The 21267-nt window shown below is 42.7% G+C and overlaps 1 protein-coding gene across 2 annotated transcripts in view; it reads left to right on the top strand.

Annotated features, from left to right (window-relative positions):
- The window catches only part of LOC137346836 (flotillin-2-like), a 122350-nt gene that overhangs the window by 52955 nt on the left and 48128 nt on the right, over nt 1–21267 (top strand). Inside the window, exon 3 of one of the 2 annotated variants that reach the window (XM_068010756.1) lies at nt 19819–19909. The exons of the other annotated variant lie outside the window; for it this stretch is intronic. Coding sequence (XP_067866857.1) covers nt 19819–19909 — 91 coding nt within the window. The remainder of the gene's footprint in view (nt 1–19818; nt 19910–21267) is intronic. 2 annotated transcript variants of the gene reach the window in all.

Raw genomic sequence — 21267 nt, 5'->3', positions numbered from 1 at the left:
CATTATGTCCTAAATGAAAAGCTAAAAGCTACAAACTCGGTGGGGGTAGTGGGGAGTGGGAATTTCTGACTGGGATGTACAGTATGCAGTGAGACAATGACTCTGATTACACGTGATGTGAATCCTTCAATGACTATAGTACTTAGTTTTCTTAAGTGCTGTTTTTTAAAAAATTCTTGCTCATCGGCTTGACTTCAAATTTGTTATGAGACTTTTACACTCTCTGAAGTTCTTCTTTGGCCTCCTTGTCTCGAGAGACAATGGGTAAGCGCCTGGAGGTGGTTAGTGGTTTGTGGAGCAGTGCCTGGAGTGGCTATAAATGGCCAATATTGGAGTGACAGACTCTTCCACAGGTGCTGCAAAAAAATTGTTTGTCGGGGCTGTTACACAGTTGGCTCTCCCCTTGCGCTTCTGTCTTTTTCCTGCCAACTGCTAAGTCTCTTCGACTCGCCACACTTTAGCCCCGCCTTTATGGCTGCCCGCCAGCTCTGGCGATCACTGGCAACTGACTCCCACGACTTGTGATCAATGTCACAGGACTTCATGTCGCTTTTGCAGACGTCTTTAAAGCGGAGACATGGACGGCCGGTGGGTCTGATACCAGTGGCGAGCTCGCTGTACAATGTGTCCTTGGGGATCCTACCATCTTCCATGCGGCTCACATGGCCAAGCCATCTCAAGCGCCGCTGGTTCAGTAGGGTGTATAAGCTGGGGATGTTGGCCAGCTCGAGGACTTCTGTGTTGGAGATACGGTCCTGCCACCTGATGCCAAGGATTCTACGGAGGCAGCGAAGATGGAATGAATTGAGACGTCGCTCTTGGCTGACATATGTTGTCCAGGCCTCGCTGCCGTAGAGCAAGGTACTGAGGACACAGGCTTGATACACTCGGACTTTTGTGTTCCGTGTCAGTGCGCCATTTTCCCACACTCTCTTGGCCAGTCTGGACATAGCAGTGGAAGCCTTTCCCATGCGCTTGTTGATTTCTGCATCGAGAAACAGGTTACTGGTGATAGTTGAGCCTAGATAGGTGAACTCTTGAACCACTTCCAGAGCGTGGTTGCCGATATTGATGGATGGAGCATTTCTGACGTCCTGTCCCATGATGTTCGTTTTCTTGAGGTCGATGGTTAGGCCAAATTAGTTGCAGGCAGCCGCAAAGCTGTCGATGGGTCTCCGCAGACACTCTTCAGTGTGAGATGCTCATACAGCATCGTCAGCAAAGAGGAGTTCCCTGATGAGGACTTTCCGTACTTTGGTTTCGCTCTTAGACAGGCAAGGTTGAACAACCTGCCCCCTGATCTTGTGTGGAGGAAAATTCCTTCTTCTGAAGACTTGAGCGCATGTGAGAGCAGCAGGGAGAAGAAAATCCCAAACAGTGTGGGTGCGAGAACACAGCCCTGTTTCACGCCACTCAGGATAGGAAAGGGGTCTGATGAGGTGCTGCTATGCTGAATTGTGCCTTTCATATTGTCATGGAAAGAGGTGATGATACTTAGTAGCTTTGGTGGACATCTGATCTTTTCTAGTCTGAAGAGACCACGTCTGCTGACTAGGTCAAAGGCTTTGGTGAGATCAATGAAAGCAACATAGAGGGGCATCTGTTGTTTGCGGCATTTTTCCTGTATCTGACGAGGGGAGAACAGCATGTCAATGGTCGATCTCTCTGCACGAAAGCCACACTGTGCCTCAGGGTAGACTTGCTCGGTCAGCTTCTGGAGCCTGTTTAAAGCGACTCGAGCAAAGACTTTCCCCACTATGCTGAGCAGGGAGATTCCACGGTAGTTGTTGCAGTCGCCGCGGTCACCTTTGTGTTTATAGAGGGTGGTGATATTGGCATCGCGCATGTCCTGAGGTACTGCTCCCTCGTCCCAGCACAGGCAAAGCAGTTCATGGCGTGCTGAGAGTATAGCAGGCTTGGCACTCTTGATTATTTCAGGGGTAATGCTGTCCTTCCCAGGGGCTTTTCCGCTGGCTAGAGAATCAATGGCATCACTGAGTTCCGATTTGGTTGAGTTACGCTTACCCAAAGCTGACACTTTGATCTTTTTTTCCTTTGTCAACAGCTGAATAATGATGTAGCCCCATTAATGTTTTCAAAATGTTTTAAAGTTTTGGGTTATAAAGGTATATTAAGCTTCTGGTATTTCTTTCAAAGAGCAGGGAGTTTTCTGAGTATCCTAGACCACCCCCTGTGCTTAACCAATACCCATGAAAATCAAACTAACTGGTCATTCATCTCATTTGCTGTTTGGACAAAATTGGCCATTGCGTTTGGCTACTTAACAATAGTAACTGAGCTTCACAAGTGCTTCTTGGCTGTGAAGAGTTTTGGGACACCTTGAGCAGATGTGCACACTTAGACTGTATGAAGCTTCATGTTGTTCATGTCCTGTGATTAACAGCCACCTTGTAAAGAAAATGGAATCGCTGGATGCCTCTCCGCTCAGGAGAGCCTGTCTTCAGGAACAAATCCAACAGGCAAGCAATGAAGAAGCTCAAGTATTTGGATCAGATAGTTGTAGTTTCTTCTCTCCCACACCCTCAAACGACAATAATTTTCCTCATTTCCTGAAAGCATTGCCTTATTCCTGGGTATGTTTCCACAATTCATGAGGATGAGGAATGGCCTTATGATATCTCAGCCTGGTAACCATTATCCATACAAGATGGTGAATGTTGGGAGGCTATTTTGACACTTGAGTTTATCCCTGTCCTAATCTGATGCCTTTCTAGCAGAGTTTTATTGGATAACAATCAGCAGCGGGAACTCTGATGTCCCTTTTCTTCACTGCACCCCACCAAATCCAAGGGCAATGTGGCTAATATAGCAACCCTACTCCATGCCTCAGCTGAGATCGCTGATCTCAGTACAGACTGGGTCAGCACAATTTTACCTGAAGCAACTAAAACTCCAAACATTCAGAACTGAAGTAATTCAGAAGAAAAACCCTGAATGAGTTTGATCAATGAAATACCTTCATATGCTAGAATTTACTTGATACCAGCAGCCATTAAAGATTTGTATCTCATCAGCAGTTCTTGACCCAAAATTGAAGGAATCTTGCTGAATTGTTGCTGTTTTTTTTTACAGCCATCCATCTATTTTCCATAGGAAACTTTAGGTGACTTACTTGGAGACATTTCTGGCTCTAATTCTTTAGAACTTTCTGAAGGGGGAAGGAGGGAATTAAGAATAACACTATTGCCGTGCAGGTATCAATCTTGGTGGATTTTTAAGTGCTAATTCCTGCTAGGTACTTTTCTACTGCAGAATTTTTGCAAATGTGCTAATACAGATTTTCAAGAAGATTTGATTTTCAGACTTGGAACAATTTTAACCTGCAGCCTTTCCCCACCAGTCAGATGGATAATCCTAGAATGATGGATATATCTAAAATGTAGCACAGCTTCATTTTGTCACTTGAGGTGTAATTTGGAAGAAATTCATAATGCTGTGGCAATCACTTGGGGGAATGCTATAAAATGTAACCATTTCAGTCTAACTTTATCTGTAGCAGTTGTTCATTGGGTGCCTCCAATCCAGCTCTTGAGAGTTTGTGAAAGAACTACCTTTAGGGGAGCACTCCTGGGAGTCTCTGTTCGTGAAAAGGAAGCTGGAGGGGTTGGTCTTCTGTATTCACCTTAACACCAATGTGGGATTTGAGCCCCTTGTCCTCTAAACATTTGAGCTTCTTTTAAATCCGTGTGCAGCCTCTCAACTTCAGTTTCATCACTTTGAAAATGAGTTTAAGACTATCTGATGGATTCACCGATATTCATTCGACAAGTAAGATGAAACCATCCTTACACTTTATCTGAAGTTATTACTTAACATTGTAGGACTGCCATGTTCTTAAGTATGATAACTAATTCTACTTCTACATTTCTCAGAGATCAAATCTGGATCTTGCAATGTTGGTTTTAGAATGCTGCAGTTGGCTGTATCAAGACTAAAGAATTGGGTGGGTTTAGATGGGTACTGGTTTTCACTTTTCAGTTTTAAAAAATCCATTGCCAAATAAGATGTTGCTCAATGGGTTGTGAATTGGATGTCTTTATTAATAAAGTGCAGGATAAAAGGACATGAGCTGGGCCATCGTGTAGGTCAGTGTTCAGTTCTCGATTTGCATGCTGTCTGTTACGCCTTCGCAGGATGCATATTGTCTGCACTTGTCAAAAGAACATCTTTTTCAGCACATCAATCCTTAAGATGGGCTTTAACATCAAATCTAAGCAGTCGATACCTATTATTTTTGGCACTGCTATGATGCAATACAAGAAAGATTACCTGCCTTCATTTTCATATAAATATAGTTTGTCCTCTGACGTACCCTGCTCCATCCCTTCTCTCGATCTCTGAGTTGGAGTGTTTAGAAAATTTGTCAAAATTTGACTCTAGTTATAATCTAAACTAGGCTAGTTTTGAAAGGAAATAAAAATTGAAAGTGCTGGAAAAACTCAGCAGGTCTGGCAGCATCTGTGGAGAGAGAAGCAGAGTTAACTTTTCAGGTCAGTGACCCTTCATCAGAACTCTTCAGGTTCTGAAGAAGGGTCACTGACCTGAAAGGTTAACTCTACTTCTCTCTCCACAGATGCTGCCAGACCTGCTGAGTTTTTCTAGCACTTTGTTTTTATTTCAGATTTCCAGCATCCGCTGTATTTTGCTTTTAGTTTTGAAAGCTCGAGACTGGCCTGTAAGCCAAGTTTTATCTGGCTTTAGAGAATCATGTGTCTCCCTACCTGAGTATATGAAAACCCCAGAGGAACAATATCCCAGAGCTTTTCTCTTTTCCCCCTTCCATATGCTCAGAGAAATGGGACAGTCATCCTCAAAGTAGATAATCTCATGTCATTTGAAAACTTAAAACTCCTTACAATTGCAGAATTAATTTTTTCCATATATTTAATGTAAAGGATCATCTTTGTTTAGTGGCCTTTTCATTGCTTTGTTCGGAAGATTTCAGTGAGGGGGTCAACCTCAGCAAAGTGCTTATTCCTCTGATCTGCCCTTTAACTGGCACACTGTGCTGGTTAGGAACAAAAAAACAAATGGTGCAAAAGCAGAACTGATCTTCAACACAAAAAACTTCAATATAGGAACAGGAGGAAGCTACTCGGCCTCTAAAACCTATGCCACCATTCAGTTAGATTGTGTCTGGTCTTTATCCCTTAGTGCTCATGGCTAACAAAATATGGATTTTAGTTTTGAATTTTTAGCATTTTTTCTGGAGTGGGTGGGGGGTGGAGTTCCAGATTTCTATTCCACTTTGTATGAAGTACAAAAGTGCTGAATGTATAGAGAGAGAATATGTTGAGAACGAACCGTGTAATGTTTAAGCAGGTCAGCTTCTTCACATTCGTCATAAAAATAATTATTGTAGCTGTGGTGTAGGATTAATGAGATCCAGCTTTCTTCAATCACTTACGATCATACGAATTAGGAGCAGGAGTAGGTCACTCAGCCCTTTGAGCCTGCTCCGTCATTGACTAAGTTCATGGCTGAACTGATTACTCCACGTTTCCATCTATCCCCGATAACCTTCCACCCCCTTTGCTTATCATGAATCTATCCACCTCTGCATTCAAAATATTCAAAGACTCTGCTTCCATTGCCTTTTGAGGAAAAGAATTCCAAAGACTCACCACCCTCTGAGGGAAAACATTTCTCATCTCTGTCTTAAATGGGCAATCCCTTTTTAAACAGTGACCCCTCCTCATTTGAGATTCTCCCACAAGTGGAAACATCCTTTCCACATTCACCCTGTCAAGACCCCTCAAGATCTTATATGTTTCAATCAAGTCGCCCCTTACTCTTCTAAACTCCAGCAGATACAAGCCTAGCCTGTCCAATCTTTCCTTGTACGACAGCCCGCCCATTCCAGGTATTAGTCTAGTAAACCTTCTCTGTACTGCCTCCAATGCATTTACATCCTTCTGCTTATTCTTTTTCTTAAGCACAACTTGCCTGTACTCTTACTTCATCATGTCACACCAGTCATGCAAGTGGTTGCAAGCTCCTGCGAAAGCAAAATAATCACTATGTTCGGTAAAACTGCAGTAGCTACCTTGTGCAATAAATAAATAAAGCTGACTGGTTTAGTGGTGCATTTTATTGCCCGTGACTCTCACGGAATGTTTCTCCTGAGAAAAGATCATTGCGCTAGAGCTTAGCCCTATTTGTGTTTCTTCCTTATCTTCATGAATTGCAGTATTACTGTGCATCTCTGGAGCAGGCAATGCAGACACACGCCAATCCCTTGCTTCCCTCCCTCTCTTTCTCCATCTCCTGGCACAACTGTGCATATTTCATCTCGGGGGGGGGGGTTCCACAATGCAGTCTCTGTTTTTAAAGTACTCTGACCTATTTACTTGGTTTGGCAAGAATCTCTGCCTTGCAACAAAATCTGCTGAACACAGCCCCTGCAGTGATTTACAAGGCCATTGATTCGCTCATGCCCTCTGTTGGGTTAGGCCAGCCGTGGGAATGTTCTCAGCATCAAGCAGTGAGGAACTGGAGATGCACTCTGCTCTCCTTACAACATTCAGACCTGTTAATCGTTTCAGTGTGTGGATCAGACAACAACCTTGGTGCACTTTGTGCGATATGGACATGTCAAAAAAAAAACTAAATTCTTATAAATCTCCTCTTACTAGCCAGATTATCTTTTGCCAGTTGTGCTGCAGTGTGGCCGCCACTAAGTATGTTTGGCTGTTAATTCTTCCCTACGGAGGAAGGGCCTGGCCTCTGGGTGTCTCTTCACAAAGGTGACATGATTAAAAGAGCAACTGTCAGGCATCACGGGCACAGGACCATGTCTAGATATCACAGTGAGTTGCTTATCCCTCTCCTAATACTGATCATTGCAGTAAAAGGAGGTAAATGTTGGCACCAGAACAAATTTTTGTTCCAAGTGGGGGAGAGGTCATGCAGCATTCTTCAAAAGCATTTGTTTTGAGTTTGATGTGACTGAAGAGGCTATTCCAACAGAATTGGGAATAGAGCCACATCCCATAAAAATGTAGCTTTCTTAGGAGAAATGGGACCGTTTAGCAAGTGTACTGATAGTTTAAAAAAAAAAAGGTATTTTAGTGCAAGCAATATTTCAGTTCAGTTATTGTGACATTAGAAATGATTTTGGCCTTATCGAGTGTACAGTCCCCATTCCTGTGGACTGGTGTGTATCTGTTATCCCTTACAATGCCAGTCCTTTCAGGCTACTGTATTTATCATGATCAGTTTAAATTTCTGGGTGGTTTTCTTTTAAGAAACGCATTATGTCTCCTTTTTACTGTTGCACATTTCTAACTTTATTCACACTTCCTTTGAAGCAGAGTGAATAATTTAAATGTCACGTCACTGAACCAGGTACAGTGCTTAATGAGATCACGACTGCTCTTGCAACTGAATAATTAACAATCGAGATGATGATCTTATTAACTCATGCTGAAATATTTGGCATTTCTGTAACTAACCTTTTTTCCAAAAAAACGAAGATCCTTGAGCACAGCGAGTATGATGGTAACCTTTACCAGGAATTCAGCTTGTGGCAAATAGTATTTTAAAACACTAGCCATGTCTAAATTGGTTAGATAATTGAAAATAGCACCATCATAGGCCACAAGCCTTGATGTTTTAACACAATATGCAAAGTGTGTTCCTCATTACTAAGTTAGCTGCTTTTTTGCTCCTTTTCCTCTTTAAAATAATCTTGCAGACACAAGGGTCTAATATTTAGAGTTCAAATTTTATATTAAAGTAATTGGAGAAATGATTACCTAATACAGAGAAAAGCAAAATACTGCAGATGCTGGAAATATGAAATAAAAACAAGAAATGCTGGAAATGCTCCGGTCTGGCAGCATCTGTGGAGAGAGAAGCAGAGTTAACATTTCAGGTCAGTGACTCTTCATCCGAACTGACCTAATACAAAGGTTCTGTCTGTCTCCAGCTTGTGATATTATCTCATCATCTGTCACTGTACCTTTCACATAACAGGAAGATCTATATTTGTGCAGAGATGTGTAGCTTCATTGTGTTCAGTGCAAAACAACCAGTTTACCAAAGCAGTGACAACCAACTGCTAACTGAGAATAGGTTTGTGCTGTGTAACACAATGTCACAATACATTGCAGTGGTTCTCGAAAGTGTGGTCTGCGAGGGTCTTTCAGGTGATCAGGCTGTTCCAAAATGCAAGTCACTGAAGCTGGTACTCGGCAAGAAAAGTTTGACGGACTTTTGGCGGACGCAGCTCTGAAGCACCTGCTGCCATTCCCAACCACATACAACTGTGAGATCCTCTTTTAAACACTTGTGGGGTTAAAAACAAAGAGGAGGAACTGGCTGAACTTGGAACCCAACATGAGACTGAAACTCTCCAGCTTGGAACTTCACCTCATTGGTGTCTCATCAAAAGTAGCAGCATTCTTCCCATTAATTCTAAGTTTTTTTTTTGTGGTGGCAAGTGAAAGCGGGTGGTGGAGGACCAGTAGGTGGCCACAGGGTCTTTTACCTCACTTCTTGGTCCACGGACAAGGAAGTCTGAGAACCACTGCTGCAATGTAATTGGGGGGCATGGAATATCAGATGCACTTGTAATGGCCATTCATTTCCCCAGTTGAGATCCACTGACTCAGCAGACACTGGAATCGAACCTGGAACCTCCAGATCTGTACGGCCTTAGTAATACACCACGCAGCTTATTTACCCGCTTGACATCAGGGGAGCTCAGCAATTTCATTTGGTGAATTCCCGTTGACACAATAGCCAAAGTAATTCTTATTGCTAATAGACTTTATAAAATAGGTGTGAAATCAGAATAATTGCAGTCCTGAAAGTTGGGTCAATTGGCTTGTTACCCTTACACTTGTGAAATTGTAGTTGCAGTACTCCATGTTTAATCTTGCAGTGGCATCCTTGTATTTGCACATGTCAGCACACCACCATTTCTATCGACTCAGTGGAAGTTTTTAATTGCTTTGTTTTTTGATTCCACCATTTTTATATTTTTTTTATATCAAGGCCACAGATTTTTAGATTTGCTTGATTGTATACGATTTATATTCAGATGCCGTTTTTCCATTTTGAGAATAAGGGACAGCAGGAGGGCCTTCCTTTTCCTGGTGTGTTCAATTAATACCTGTTATTGACAAATCTGTTTCTAGTTTTTGTTTATGGGTGTGAGAGCTTAAGGTCAGTTTAACCTGTCGTCACCATCAACACTTCTTTGCTGCTGTACATTATCCATCATCCATTTCAATTTTCTTTTGTGAACTGTGTGGAGTCCTTGCTCCGGGCACAGAGTATAGTAACAGAATCAGCACTGGGCCACAAATACTGAAACTCCAAAGTAAAAACAGAAAACCCTGGAAATAGGCAGATTTTAGCATCTGGAAAGGGAACTGATATATTCATATTTCAGGTAGAGGCCCTTCAATAGAATTACTCTGTTGCATTCTACAACATCCATCCTTCCAACACCACTAAAACAGAGTCATACAGTTATACAGCACAGAAACAGGCCCTTTGGCCCACCGTGTCCGCACTGGCCCACAAGCCTATCCTATTCCCATTTTTCAGCACTTGGCCCGTGTCCTTGTATGCTATGGCTTTTCAAGTGCTCATCTAAATACTTATTAAATGTTGTGAGGGTTCCTGCCTCTACCACACCTTTAGGCAGTGTGTTCCAGATTCCAACCACCCTCTGGGTGAAATTTTTTTCCTCAAAACTCCTCTAAACCTTCTGCTCCTTACCTTTAAATCTATGCCCCCTGGTTACTGACTCCTCCGCTAAGGGAAATGTTTCTTCCTATCTAACCTATCAATGCCTCTCATAATTTTGTATACCTCAATCAGGTCCCCCCTCAGCCTTCTCTGCTATAAGGAAAACAACCCTAGCCTATCTAGTGTCTCTCCATAGCTGAACTGCTGCAGCCAGGCAACATCCTGGTGAATCTCCTCTGCACCGTCTCCAGAGCAATCACATCCTTCCTATAGTGTGGCGACCAGAAATGTACACAGTACCCCAGCTGTGGCCTAACTAACGTTTTGCACAGCTCCACCATAACCTCCCTGCTCTTATATTCTATGCCTCGGCTAATAAAGGCAAGTATCCCGTATACCTTCCTAACCACCTTATGTACCTGTGCCTTCAGTGATCTATGGACAAGTACACCATGGTCCTTCTGACTCTCTGTACTTCCTGGGGTCCTATCATCCATTGTATGTTCCCTTGCCTTGTTAGTCCTCACAAAAAACATCACCTCACACTTCTCAGAATTAAATTCCATTTGCCACTGCACTGCCCACCTTACCAGCCCATCTATATCATCCTGTAATCTAAGGCTCTCCTCCTCACTATTTACGACACCACCAATTTTCATGTCATCTGCAAACTTACTGATCATACCTCCTGCATTCACGTCTAAATCATTAATGTACACTACAAACATCAAGGGTCAGCACCGATTCCCTGCGGTACACCACTGGTCACAGGCTTCCAATCACAAAAATAACTCTCGACCGTCGCCCTCTGCCTCCTGTCACTGAGCCAATTTTGGATCCAATTTGCCAAGTTGCCCTGGATCCCATGGGCTCTTAACATCTTGACCAATCTCCCATGCGGGACCTTATCAAAAGCCTTACTGAAGTCCATGTAGACTACATCAACTGCTTTACCCTCATCTACACATCCTATCACCTCCTTGAAAAATTCATTCAAATTTGTTAGACGTTATCTCCTTCCTGACAGCCATGCTGACTGTCCTTGATTAATCCCTGCCTCTCCAAGTGGAGATTAATCCTGTCCCTCAGAATTTTTTCCAATAGTTTCCTTACCACTGATGTTAGACTCACCAGCTTGTAATTACCTGGTTTGTCCCTACTACCCTTCTTGAATAATGGTACCACATTTGCTGTCCTCTGGCACCTCTCCTGTGGCCAGAGAGGATTTGAAAATTTGTGTCAGAGCCCCTACAATCTCCTCCCTTGCCTCACATAGCAGCCTGGGACACATCTCATCTGGGCCTGGGGATTTATCCACTTTTAAGCCCGCTAAAACTGCTAATACTTCCTCCCTTTCAATGCTAATTTGTTCAAGTATGTCACAGTCCCCCTCCCTGATCTGTACACCTACATCATCCTTCTCCATAGTGAACAGAGATGAAAAGTAATCATTTAAAACCTCACCTACGTCCTCTGGCTCCACACGCAGATTGCCACTATGGTCCTTAATGGGCCCTACTCTTTCTCTGGTTATCCTCTTGCCCTTGATATATTTATAAAATGCCTTGGGATTTTCCTTTATCTTGCCTGCCAGTGTTTTTTCATGCCCTCTCTTCGCTCTCCTATTTACTTTTTTTAAGTACCCCTCTACACTTTCTATACTCCTCTAGTGCCTCCGCTGTTTTCAGCACTCTGAATCTGCCATAAGCCTCCTTTTTTTTCCTTATCCAATTCTGTATATCCCTTGACAGCCAGGGTTTCCTGGACTTATTGGTCTTGCCCTTCATCTTTCCGGGAACATGTTGGCCCCGAACTCTCACTATTTCCTCTTTGAATGACTCCCACTGGTCTGTTGTAGACTTGCTCCCAGTCCACTTTGGCCAGATCCTGTTTTATCATATTGAAATTGGCCTTCCCCCAATTCAATACCTTTATTTCTGCTCCATCTTTGTCCTTTTCCATAACTACCTTAAATCTTCGAGTTATGGTCACTATCCCCAAAATGCTCCCCCACTGACACTTCCACCACTTGTCCGGCTTCATTCCCTAAGATTAGGTCCAGTACCGCTTCTTCTCTTGCAGGACTTTCTATGTGCTGCTCAAAAAGCTCTCCTGGATGGACTTGAAGAATTCCGCCCCCTTTAAGCCTTTTGCACTAAGACTATCCCAGTTAATATTGGGGAAGTTGAAATCCCTTACTATTATAACCCTATTTTTTTTATAGCTCTCTGAGATTTGCCTACATATCTGCTCCTGACTGTTTGGAGGCCTGCAGTACACTCCCAGCAAAATGATTGCCCCCTTTTTGTTTTTAAGTTCTAACAATATGGCCTCATTTGAGGAACCTTCTAAGATATCATTCCTCCTTACTGCAGTAATGCCACCTCTTTTATTATTTATTGCTGTTTGTGGGATCTTGCTGTGTGGAAATTGACCATCACATTGGCTTATAAAACCACAGTGACCACACTTAGAAAATAATTAAATCCCTGGCTGTTACAACACTTTGGAAAGTTCTATGGATTGGGAAGGCAATATATATATATATATCAATGCAAGTTCCTTCTTTTCTTCCTTATTCTGTTTCGTGGTTTTAAAAGAAAATCACTGCCTTAAATCCACAAACCGTGCTGAAAGCTGAATTGTCAAAGCATCATTTTTTTAGATTTAGATTTTTAGATTTAGAGATACAGCACTGAAACAGGCCCTTCAGCCCACCGAGTCTGTGCCGACCATTAACCACCCATTTATACTAATCCCACATCAATCCCATATTCCTACCACATCCTCACCTGTCCCTATATTCCCCTACCACCTACCTATACTAGGGGCAATTTATAATGGCCAATTTACTTATCAACCTGCAAGTCTTTTGGCTGTGGGAGGAAACTGGAGCACCTGGAGGAAACTCACGCAGACACAGGGAGAACTTGCAAACTCCACACAGGCAATACCCAGAATTGAACCCGGGTCGCTGGAGCTGTGAGGCTGCGGTGCTAACCACTGCACCATTGTGATGTTGTGACCAGCCTGTAACTATGTCCCCTGAAATGGTGGCCACCCCGGGCCTTGTTGCCAGATGTGTAAGCTCAAGCAACCAGAAATCTGTTCTTTTGTTTTAACTGCATTTATCATACAAATAAAGGGACCGTGTTCCCAATTCTCTCGAACCCATAATGCGAGGAGCTGACGATGATGGGGGTTGTGTGTGTGCGTTCTTAAGATAAAAAATCCTTTTACGTCTGGTGGATGGCAGTAATCCCAGGCCAGAGCTTCTCTCTAGAAGGATGGGTGTTGAATTTTTAGGCAAATGTTGTTCTGCCTTGAAATGTGCAAAAACTGGAACATTGAACAGGTTGATGGCAGGTGCTGACAACACTTTGCACGTTATCTTTTCCTTCATTTTCTTTGACTTGTTGATTTCTTTCCCCCCCCCTTCTGTGAGTGGGTCCTGAACCACACCTGCTCAGAGTTACGATGGACTTGCTGCTTTTCCTCTATGACTTGACTATCACTGCTTTGCTGAAAGCTCAATTATAGCTCATGATTCAGAGTGGGTTAAGTGCACCAAAAAGGTGTATTGCTCCAGTACGTCAAAGCCCCCACGCTGCTTCTACAGTTTGGCAGTAAGGAAGTAAATGATCTGTATAGTTCCCTCACAGTGGTGTTGCTAAATGTTCATGTGCTATCCAGTTTTGCACTGTGCATTCTGTGATAGTGCAAGCAACGTGAAAAGGTTGTGCTGATGGTGGACAGAGAGGAATAGAGCACACCTCTTATTCCAGGCAGCTGGGTGTTGGGGGCAAAATTGCGTTTGGGAATTCTCAACCCACATCCTCATTCCCATAATTCATCCCCCCCCACCCACCCCCCCCCTCCCAAAAATGGCCACTTTCGTTCCGAGGCGCCCATAATGGGGTCAGTGGAAATCCCACTGCAGCACCGTAGGCTGAGGCTGAAGCTTAAATACTCTGCTGGAGCAGCAAGGAGGATCTTGCTGCACCTATCTTTATTGGAGACCTCAATGCTAACACGCAATGCAAACAAAATTGGAAACTTGTTTTAATCTCTGTGGTCATCCATTGCCTCGATGACACAATGCAGAAGTACCCCTTCCCAGTAGAAAACACTAATTACAGTCTGTGGCAAATTCAAGAGCTGTTTAAGGAGTGAAGTAATGGCCCTTGAATACCAGGAACTACACTCACCTGAAATGCTTTGATTTTGCTTTGGGAGCTGTGCAAAATTGAATGTGCCCATCATGACGAGGAGCTTCTTTATAATGAGTGGCAAATGTTTATTCTGTCTGTGTCACGTGTATTAGGTTAATTCTGGGTTAATTGTATTAATTGTTGGAAGTAGGATGCATTTGTTTAGACAACTTGATAAATATTGATGTATGTTAGTTTACTACAGTATTTAATTAAACAAATGGGCTGGGATACCTCAGCAACTTCAAGTCCTGATACAAAAATGACTTTGTTGAGAAGTTGGTTAATTAAAAGCAGATTGTTAAAGAGCTTACAATAGAGTTGCAACTGAAGGCTCAGTGGGTTCCAAGCCTTACTGACCAGGAAAGGGCCACGATTGATTCCCTGGTTTGCTGGATCACCTGATCTCCATGCCTCTGAGCTAAGGAGGTGAAAATCTCAAGGTTTCCTGCTCCTGATCGTTAACCAGTGGATCTTGCTGGCAGCGTCTTCATTGGCTGAAGGATGGCTTTGACCATGCTAACAGCATTCACCGTGCAGATTCACAAATGAACAATGATGATTTGATTATGGTACCAAAGGATGCTGAGTGTCAGAAGAGTCCATAACCTTGTGGTGGGGGCTTTGAGGAAGAGAAAAACTTCAGAATTTTTTACGAACCTAAGTTTTACTGTTTTCAGTCAATAAATAAGTAAAGTGATTAATAACAATGCTACCATAATTGGAAGAGACATGCATTTACCTGCACAGCAAAGGCAATTTAGGTCTTTCCAATATCGTGGGGGAATTTTTTCTGTGCACGATATTTGTGTTGCATCCGAATGGGAATCCAATTTGGAAACACTATGGATGTACATCGAATAACCTTTTAATTTCCAGATGTGTAATAGACTGGGAGATATTACTGCTTTGTAGTCATCCCTCGATCTTGTAGGTTTTGCTTTAAAATTACTGGTTCTAATTAATAGTGCAAATTTTTCAGTGTTATGATATGGTTGCAATCCAGTGAAAACTGTATTTTCTTCCTGTAGTCTGCAGACACACTTTTTTTTCAATGGGAAAACCTCTTGTGAAACAAAACATCTGTGAAACCTACATGTCCATGGATAATTTTTGGAATTATTGCATTTCAAGTGAATGCAGTTCCCTTTATACATTGAGTGATAAGCAGCAACATTTCTGTTGCAGTATGCAATCATAACTCTGCGTATTTCTGTAATCCAAAACAAATCGTCCTATTCATCAATACAGAATGTCCGGTGGTGTGAAGCTTGAAAATAGTGTGGGCAAAAATAACTGGATCTACTTCTGTGTATGTGGAATTGGCTTCGGTTTCACAGTGCTGCAGCCACTAAGCTCAATATCTAAGAAAGCTCCACAAAAGGCATTGAACTAAAAATAAAGTAAAACCCTGTACAATGTAACCTTAAGTGACAGAAGCCACGCTGTGAGTTGAAATCCGGAGGTATATGTGATGCCTGTAAATCCCGCCAGCTTCATTCACCCTTATATTTTATGGTTTTCTGGACCTCTTAATCATGTCAACCACCTCCAGGTACCCATTATTCCATGTGAAACATTTATATGGTACGCATTGGAATGTGTACATTTTGTAACCTCTATCCGTGTCTCTTGTGTTCTTGTACCTTTTTTATGCAATCATTATTTTTCCATCACACATGCTGCTCCTGTGCAACTCATGGATTTTGCTGACTGTCGCAGTTGAAATATGGGCGAAGAAGGAAGGTATCTTCTATGCGGAGGTGAATTGCAGTCGCGTATCCTGTTGCTCGTGATTTGAGTCAGACATATCTCCTCTTCTGATCGAGTCTCTGTGATCTTGTGGCCATGGAGGAACAGGGCATCGCTTTGACAGTAAAATAACATGATGTGCAACAACACTTGTGTCCTTGTTCAGTTCGTCCAGGGGTGTTACCACGCCACTGGAGATCGTCTGGTTTATGAAATTCATGTTCTATGCTTGCATCTTTAAAGAATTCCTTTGTTTTGGGTCAGTTGGATTCCTGTCTTACTCCTGCCTTTGCTTCATCCAGAATGCTCTTCACTCATCTCAGTTTGGTTCTTAAAAAAAAACTACCAGAGGTATCATACAGCAATGAGAATAAAGCCCAAGCCCTTATTTTATTCAGTCACAATTCCCAGTGGCCGTACAGCTAGTGAATTGTTTCCAGATTTGGAAAAACGGATTTTTTTTTTTCCAAAAATAAATCTACAGTGGGACAGTTTCATGCAAGGGAACAGGATCCAGCATTTTATTGACCTACTGGATTCAAAGGTTTCTAGTTTGACAACAGAAGCAGGCTTCTGTTTCCTGCGTGATTGTTTTTAACCATGAGCCATTTACAAGAACAATAATATAGCTGGCTTGAGTTATGTTTATTCAGTTCGCTGGCCTAGAAGGTTGAGGAATTGCTGGTGTAAAGTGACCCTGGCAGAGAAGATATGGATTGATAGGCAAAATGTTTAATCCATAGTTGGAGGGAACAGAGAAAATATTTTGCAAGGCATTAAGTTGCAAGACATGTATAATCACTTCTTGTTTTCAGTTACCCAATTGTAGATTGCTATACAGTTGCATGCACAATCCAATGGCAGGACACAGTCTTCGCCTACAATCTTCCCATGTGGTTAGTTTCCGAATGTCAGCAGGCTCACTAGGAGTGGTAACTCCTCTTCTACCCCATGTTGAAGGAATGGGAATATCTGAGAGACAATCCGTGCTGCTGTTGTCACCAGTGGCAACCATTAATGGTGAGGTCTGGCAAAACTGCTCAAATGACGGGTGGCTCCACAGAAAACCTACTACGAGGGACCAAGCAGGAATTGTTTCATTTAATTTTTGTCTCAATTTTTTATACTTTGCAATATAACGATTTAAGTAGCTCACATCATAACATTTACATAGGAACAGGAGTAGGCCATTCAGTCACACAAGTATGTTCTGCTATTCAGTTGGATCACGGCTGATCTGTATCTTAATTCTGTTTACCCGCCTTGGTTCCGTATCCATTCATATCCTCGCCATCTAACATCTGTCGTTCTCAGTTTTGAAATTTTCAATTGACCCCAGCCTCCACAGCTCATTTGGGGGTCAGAATTCCAGATTCCCACTCCCCTTTGTGTGAGAAGTGCTTCACCCCTGAATGGCCTGGCTCTAATTTTAAAGTTATGTCCCTTTGTTCTGGATGGTGATTTTCTTGTTTAGGAAGGTGACAAGATTCTCAATGGGTTCCTTTCCTGATTAGAGACTCAGAAACTTTTGGCGAGTGTTCATACGGGAGGATGGTATTGGGCTCAGCCCCACTGCCGATGCCTGCTAACCCTCACCATTGGGGCTCACCAATCGAAAGTAATGACTCGTGCTTGTGGCCCACCTTAAACATTCACTTCCGCCACCACCGACAGTAAGTGGCTACAATGTGTACCATCTGCAAGATACATTGCAGCAGTTCACCAAGTTGTCTTTCACAGCACTTTCCCAACCCACAACCTCTACCACATCAAAGGACGTGGGCAGCAGGCGTGTGGAAACACCACTATCTACAATTCCCCTCCCAAGTAAAGGTCTGCAAAGGAAACCCGACCGAGCCCGAATGCCGGGCCTGGAAGTGCGACGCGACCTGACCCCGATACATGTCGGGGTCGAGCTGGGTAGCAGGCCGTTACATCAGTACATGGGTAAAGGCCTGCTACCCGACCCAACCCCAACAATCTCCCATATAAGGCTATCCAACAGGACATTGCAGTGCTTTACTCCCAAGTCCTACACCATCCTGATTTGGAAATATATATCGCTGTTCCTTCATTGTCACTGGGTCAAGAACTTGGAATTCCTGAATAGCATTGTGGGAGCGCTTTCATCTCACAGACTGCAGCAGTTCAAGAAGGTGGCTTGCCATCAGCTTTCTGAGGGGAATTAGGGATGGGCAATAAACGTCTGCCTTGTCAGCAACATCCACATCCCATTAATGAATACATTTTTTAAAAAGCCAATGTCTCAGGGAGCGAGCTGGCGAGGGTTGTGGGGGAAGTGCACAAAAGCCTCAGCTGTGTTTTCCAGATTTTTTTTCTCAAACTACTCATAGCTTCACACCACTTTGTGTTTGATAGTGTATCACTGTGTTATGTGTTATGTACTCAGATTTTTATTTCTTGCTGGTAATTGACTTTCGTCTTAAATGCAGCTGATCCACAAGCATTTTACTTGCATGTTCTTAACAGGACGCCTAGAACTCGAAGCTTCAGCATCCAGTTGGATCCACCATTGAAATAGAGCATAGGGCGGTTGCTATAAGCACAGACATAAAGTTTCTTGCTTCAGTCAGGGAGTTTCCAGGAAAGCAGACCTCACCTCCAACTCTTAGACATTATTTGGTGTTTTCCTAGCATCAAAAAAAGAAAATGCCATCCAAAAACTTTCAGGTTGCCCCTCATTTCGAAGTCGATAACCTTTTGCGAACTGGAAGCCCTTTGCAGCTGTCAAACGTTTCTCACTTTATGCATAGTGATTATAAAACTGATTTTATAGGCTTCCTAGTTCGGTTTTAGGAAGTGGAGAATCAAAAGTGTGTAAATCGTACTCCAAACCCCAGGATATTTAATTCTCAATATTAGTGGACTATCGGCTCGGACGTGGAATCTTCAGCGCACCTAACTGCAGGTACAGCAAACAAAAAGCAAATTTTCCTTCCTTTGTGGGGGAAATGAGTGAAGTATTTGACGACCAAAGTGCGATTACAGTTCTCAAAGGGTTAAATCACTTCAAGCACCCACAGCAAAACATGAATTGATTTACTTAATGTCTCTGGGAGTTGGATTTCTCATGCTTTGTTCTGATAATTGCTCTGACTGAATATGTGCTGTCCCACCTCCTTCCCCCACCCCCACTCCTCCTGCTGCATAGACTACCTCTGGAGATCATGACCGTCGTCTGTCAGTGTGAGGATATAGAAACCATTGAGGGGGTCCCTGTATATGTTACAGGGGTTGCACAGGTAACTTGTTCTTAATCTTGCTTTACTTTTGTGTCATTTTTTTTCTCTCCACTCCCTCCCTCCCTCCCTTCCTCTCCCCGCTCCCACCCCCAGCAGCAACTGAATGCTGACCTCTACTGCAGCACCTTCACTGCTTTATCCCCCCAGCATCATGGCCAAGTGGCATGGCCTGTAGCACTGTAGGTATTGCACAGAAAGGAAGCGGATTAAACCAAACAAAGAGGGGAGGAAAGGAAAAGGTGGGAAGAGATAGGCGGATTCAAATTCTAGCGAAAGACCAAAATAAGTGTACGTTGAGTGCGTTCGTTCCCCTGACACCCCCACATCTGAAGGACAGGAATGTCTAGTGCCCATTCAGAACGAACCATTTTTCTGGGCATTGATTACCGGTCGCAATTCTCAAACAGCCCCAGATTTCATCAGTATTTATGAGTCTTCTAATTATGAAATGCACCTATTGCAATAATGACAAACAACTCATTTCTGAAGAAAAGTTGCAGTCTTACCCACCAGATTATGGGGATTGACTTGGTGTTATGAATTATTGAGTGTCCTGAATTATAAGCCACATTGTGCCATCTTTAAAATGGCTTGTTTCTTTGTGTGTATTATTTTGTTGCATTGTTAAAGGCGTTCTAACTAAGTGGAATCACCCACACTGTGAAGATCACATAAAAGGTGCCTCTCGAGATCTATCCAATGATATTACTTTGATATTAATTATATAGCTTGGGGGTTTTTTTGAGCACAGTCCAGTACCTCTGGTTGGGGTGCAAAGGTGAGCGGTGAAAGGATTGGAATAAAAAGGAAGTGAGGTGTGAGGCCTGTCATGTGACCTGGAATTTGCGAGTGTTTTACGTTTTTCACAGGATTTCCCTTGAGATTATGACGCTTCAGCCCAAGTGTGAGGATGTAGAGACCGCAGAGGGGGTAGCACTAACTGTCACAGGGGTCGCTCAGGTAAATAACCCCACAATCCCCCCAAAAAATTTGATTTCTAAAGACTCTTTGCAGCCTGAGCCTGTCAGAAGGCACAAAAAATCTTACTAATGCTTTTGCTTATCTTAACAAAACAGTAGGAGGCCACTTATTCTGTAATTCTTATATGAATAACATTCAAGGGTGGAAAATATGTTTTAACAGGACCTGACTGTGATAACATTCAGGCTCTCAGCCATTTATATTGTTCAAGGGTCCTCCATGTATTGGAATGCCATGTTTTTCACTGAGCAGCACACAGCTGTGTCAGAAAGCAGACCCATGGAAAATGCCATTATACAGTCCTAGGGCCTCTGCATCAAAATTGTACATTTATGGATGAAAACGTGCCAAAGAATCTGCTATAAAACCTTGCACACGTACAGTTTTCCACCCCTGAATGTTAATGGTGAGCTGATTTTCCATGGCTTGAAAGTGACACATTTTCTGCAACGTTCAATTAACTTTGCAGGCTTTGATTTTTTTTAAAAACATTTTTATGTTAATGTATTTCTATTCTGCCTCAAGTGGTTAAATGGAATTGCATGTCCTTAAGGTGAATGGCATTCTCCCTGGTTTGAGCCCATACAGTGTGGGAAGTCGCAAGCAACCTGTGTTCTCTTAGTGTCTCCTATTGGGACACCAACCTTTTATAGTACAGCATGTGCCTAAGTGCACTGTAACTGCCAGCTAGCTACCTGTGCTTTCACTGGACATTTTTGGCAATAAACGTGCAACATCTAGGAGCATTCAATCTACTGCTAATAAACTATTGTTGGTATTAAAAAACAAAAGCATGCAGGTTCCTTGGCACTGAGTACAAAAGCTTGGAAGTTATGCTAAACCTTTAAAGATTGTTGGTTAGGCCTTAGCTAGAGTATTGTTCAGTTCTGGACCCTAGGATAGCAGCAGCATGTGAAGATAATGCACATAGTTTAATACTGTATCTCATAATATCACAAATGATCATTCCACGTACATCTACCAAGAATGTAATATTTCACCATACCACTGTCATCTATGAATCTTCAGGCATGAATTGGCTTCTTCACCCCACTGCAATAATCCTTAAACTAGGATGAGTGACAGCGGGCCTTTTTTAATGCTTCAAGCCCTTGCAATTAAATGAGTTTCTCAATGTTGTGTGCATAATCTGTTGGTAATGCCGTGAAACCCTTTCACAATGAATTTTAATTTCCCGCAACAGAATGACTGACTAGATCAGGAACTGCAGAATAGAGCTGTTTGAGGGAGACTGCAAAGATAGAGAGCTAGATTCTTTTTTTGTTTACAGAGAAATAACTGACTACATAAGGCAGCTGCAGAGAGAAAAAATTAAT

This window comes from Heterodontus francisci, chromosome 30 (assembly GCF_036365525.1).
Source record: "Heterodontus francisci isolate sHetFra1 chromosome 30, sHetFra1.hap1, whole genome shotgun sequence".
Classification (NCBI taxonomy): Eukaryota; Metazoa; Chordata; class Chondrichthyes; order Heterodontiformes; family Heterodontidae; genus Heterodontus; species Heterodontus francisci.
The sequence above is the reverse complement of the archived record's forward strand: the minus strand, read 5'-3'. Positions and strand labels throughout refer to the sequence as shown.